Source organism: Hyalella azteca, unplaced genomic scaffold (assembly GCF_000764305.2).
Source record: "Hyalella azteca isolate HAZT.00-mixed unplaced genomic scaffold, Hazt_2.0.2 contig15338, whole genome shotgun sequence".
Classification (NCBI taxonomy): Eukaryota; Metazoa; Arthropoda; class Malacostraca; order Amphipoda; family Hyalellidae; genus Hyalella; species Hyalella azteca.
This window is the reverse complement of record NW_025945194.1, coordinates 2,201-5,164: the sequence shown is the minus strand read 5'-3', so window position 1 is coordinate 5,164 and position 2,964 is coordinate 2,201. Positions and strand designations below refer to the sequence as shown.

The 2,964-nt window shown below is 45.0% G+C and overlaps 1 protein-coding gene across 1 annotated transcript in view; it reads left to right on the top strand.

Moving 5' to 3' along the window:
* LOC108670832 (protein kinase C) overlaps positions 1–2,528 on the top strand; it is a gene marked incomplete at its 3' end in the record, with an annotated part of 12,884 nt that extends 10,356 nt beyond the window's left edge. Inside the window, 3 exon segments of the mRNA XM_047884372.1 lie at positions 447–635; positions 1,107–1,328; positions 2,314–2,528. Of these exon segments, the coding sequence (XP_047740328.1) occupies positions 447–635; positions 1,107–1,328; positions 2,314–2,528 (626 nt within the window).
* Positions 2,529–2,964: the final 436 nt, after the last annotated feature.

Sequence of the window (2,964 nt, the reverse complement as noted above, 5' to 3'; positions counted from 1 at the left end):
CTCTGCTGTGTGGCGTGTGTGTGTACTCTGCTGTGTGGCGTGTGTGTGTACCTGTCTCTTATACACATCTAGATGTGTATAAGAGACAGGTACACATGTCACGCCCTGTGTACACATGTCACGTCCTGTGTACACATGTCACGTCCTGTGTACACATGTCACGCCCTGTGTACACATGTCACGTCCTGTGTACACATGTCACGTCCTGTGTACACATGTCACGCCCTGTGTACACATGTCACGCCCTGTGTACACATGTCACGTCCTGTGTACACATGTCACGTCCTGTGTACACATGTCACGTCCTGTGTACACATGTCACGCCCTGTGTACACATGTCCACGCCCTATGTTAACAGTCCACGTCCCCTACAGATCCTGCAGGAGCTATAGACGCCCTATGTACACATGTCCACGCCCTATGTTAACAGTCCACGTCCCCTACAGATCCTGCAGGAGCTGGACTACGGGGCGAGCGTGGACTGGTGGGCGCTGGGTGTCCTCATGTACGAGATGATGGCCGGCCAGCCGCCCTTTGAGGCGGACAACGAGGACGACCTCTTCGAGTCCATCCTGCACGACGATGTCCTCTACCCCGTCTGGCTCAGCAAGGAGGCCGTGTCCATCCTCAAGGGGGTGAGTGGTGGACATGGAGGCCGTGTCCATCCTCAAGGGGGTGAGTGGTGGACATGGAGGCCGTGTCCATCCTCAAGGGGGTGAGTGGTCATCAACGAGTTATATATAGGTATGTATATATAAAATTATAATTATACCTATTATTGAAGTATTCAGCCTTATTTTTATACTCGGTACTTGCGTCCCATTCAAATAGCGGTCTCGCTTATGTGATGTTAACTTCAGCGTCTTGTTTTCCGCCAACTTATATATATAAGTATATATAATATATAATAATAATCTCACATATTGATTTTTGTTTGCTGATTCTCTTATCTTAAAAATATAAATAAAATGAGAAGCCTTACACCTGACACATCACATCATTACACACATCATGTCACGTGACATGATGTAACATTACACCTCACTCCCCACACTCCCCACTCACTCCCCACCCTCTCTCCACTCACACCCCTCTCCCCACCACAGTTCATGACCAAGAACCCGGCCCGCCGCCTGGGGTGCGTGGCGGGGGCGGGGGAGGCCGGGGGGGAGGCCGCCATCCGCGCCCACAAGTTCTTCAAGGACCTCGACTGGGAGGCGCTAGAGGCGCGCCGCCTTAAACCGCCCTTCACGCCTAAAATAGTGAGTACTGCGCCTTTAGAGGCGCTAGAGGCGTGCCGCCTTAAGCCGCCCTTCACGCCTAAAATAGTGAGTACGGCGCCTTTAGTGGTGCCCGCGGCCTTAGTGATGTATTTCGAGTCCTTAATGCCCTTAGTTGTGACGCTACAAGCCGCCCTTTACGCCCAAGATAGTACAGTGCCTTTAGTGGCGCCTTTAGTGCCCTTAGTGGTGTTATATTTAGTGCTCTTTTACAGCACTTCTCTTTAACTTCACTTCTTGTTGTTTTTTTTTTTTTTGTTTGTCTGCTACAAATATTATAATTATTGATATTTAATTTAATTATTATTCAATATTTAATATTATAATTAATAGTTAACACACTTCTACCTGTACAATCGATCTGAAATTTTGCACACTTACATACAGTTGGAGACAATGCAGAATAAATAATTTTGAAAATTTAAATTTTTTAATAAAAAAATTTAAAAATAAGGTTTTTTAATATATGGAAATAAAATTAGAAATTTATTGTACATTTGTAACATCAAAAACACTGTATTCTTTAGAAGTGTTGTCTTTGAAAAGTAATTTTTTAACATTATTATTTAGTGCCCTTTTCAGTACCCCCCTCTACTCTCTATGCAATGTTCCCCTCTAACCCCCCTATATTAACCCTTCTCTATCCCCCCCTCATAATAACCCCTCTCCCTCTCTAACCCCCCTCATAATAACCCCTCTCCCTCTTTAATCCCCCCCTATATTAACCTCTCCATTAAACCCCTCTCTAACCCCCACATTAACCCCTCTCTAACCCCCTATATCCTGTCNGTATTAATGGTCTGTATTAATACATGTATTAATGGTCTGTATTAATACATGTATTAATGGTCTGTATTAATACATGTATTAATGGTCTGTATTAATACATGTATTAATGGTCTGTATTAATACATGCATTACTCTTCTGTATTAATACATGTATTAATGGTCTGTATTAATACGTGTATTAACGGTCTGTATTAATACATGTATCAATGATCTGTATTAATACCTGTCTCTTATACACATCTAGATGTGTATAAGAGACAGGTCTACGTGCGGTCTGGGAAGGTCTACGTGCGGTCTAGGACGGTCTACGTGCGGTCTAGGACGGTCTACGTGCGGTCTGGGACCGGTCTATGTGCGGTCTACGTGCGGTCTAGGACGGTCTACGTGCGGTCTGGGACCGGTCTATGTGCGGTCTAGGACGGTCTACGTGCGGTCTGGGATGCTGTGCTGTATCTCTGGGTCAGTGAGTCGCTGGTTCGAGCCCCAGCAACCTGTAAAGATAACAGCAGCAGTGCTATACATTAATTATTGATGATATTAATTTCGTTGTGGGCAACAAAGGTGGTACATCAGCACGGCAACGCATGTATTTATGAGTCATCACTACACATGTGTGATGAGTGTCACCCATGAGGTCTGGGTGGTCTATGGGGTCTAGTAGTAAAACGTGTGTCGATCTGTATTAATACAGACGAATCTGTGTGGGCAACGAAGGCGGTGCATCAGCACGGCAACGGGTGATGGGTGACCCATGTAGTCCATGAGGTCCATGTGGTCTGGGTGACTATGTGGTCTATGAGGTCTAGTATTAATACATGTATTGATCTGTATTAATACATGTATTGATCTGTATTAATACAGGGGAGTCTAGTCGCAACACTTAATGCTATGTACA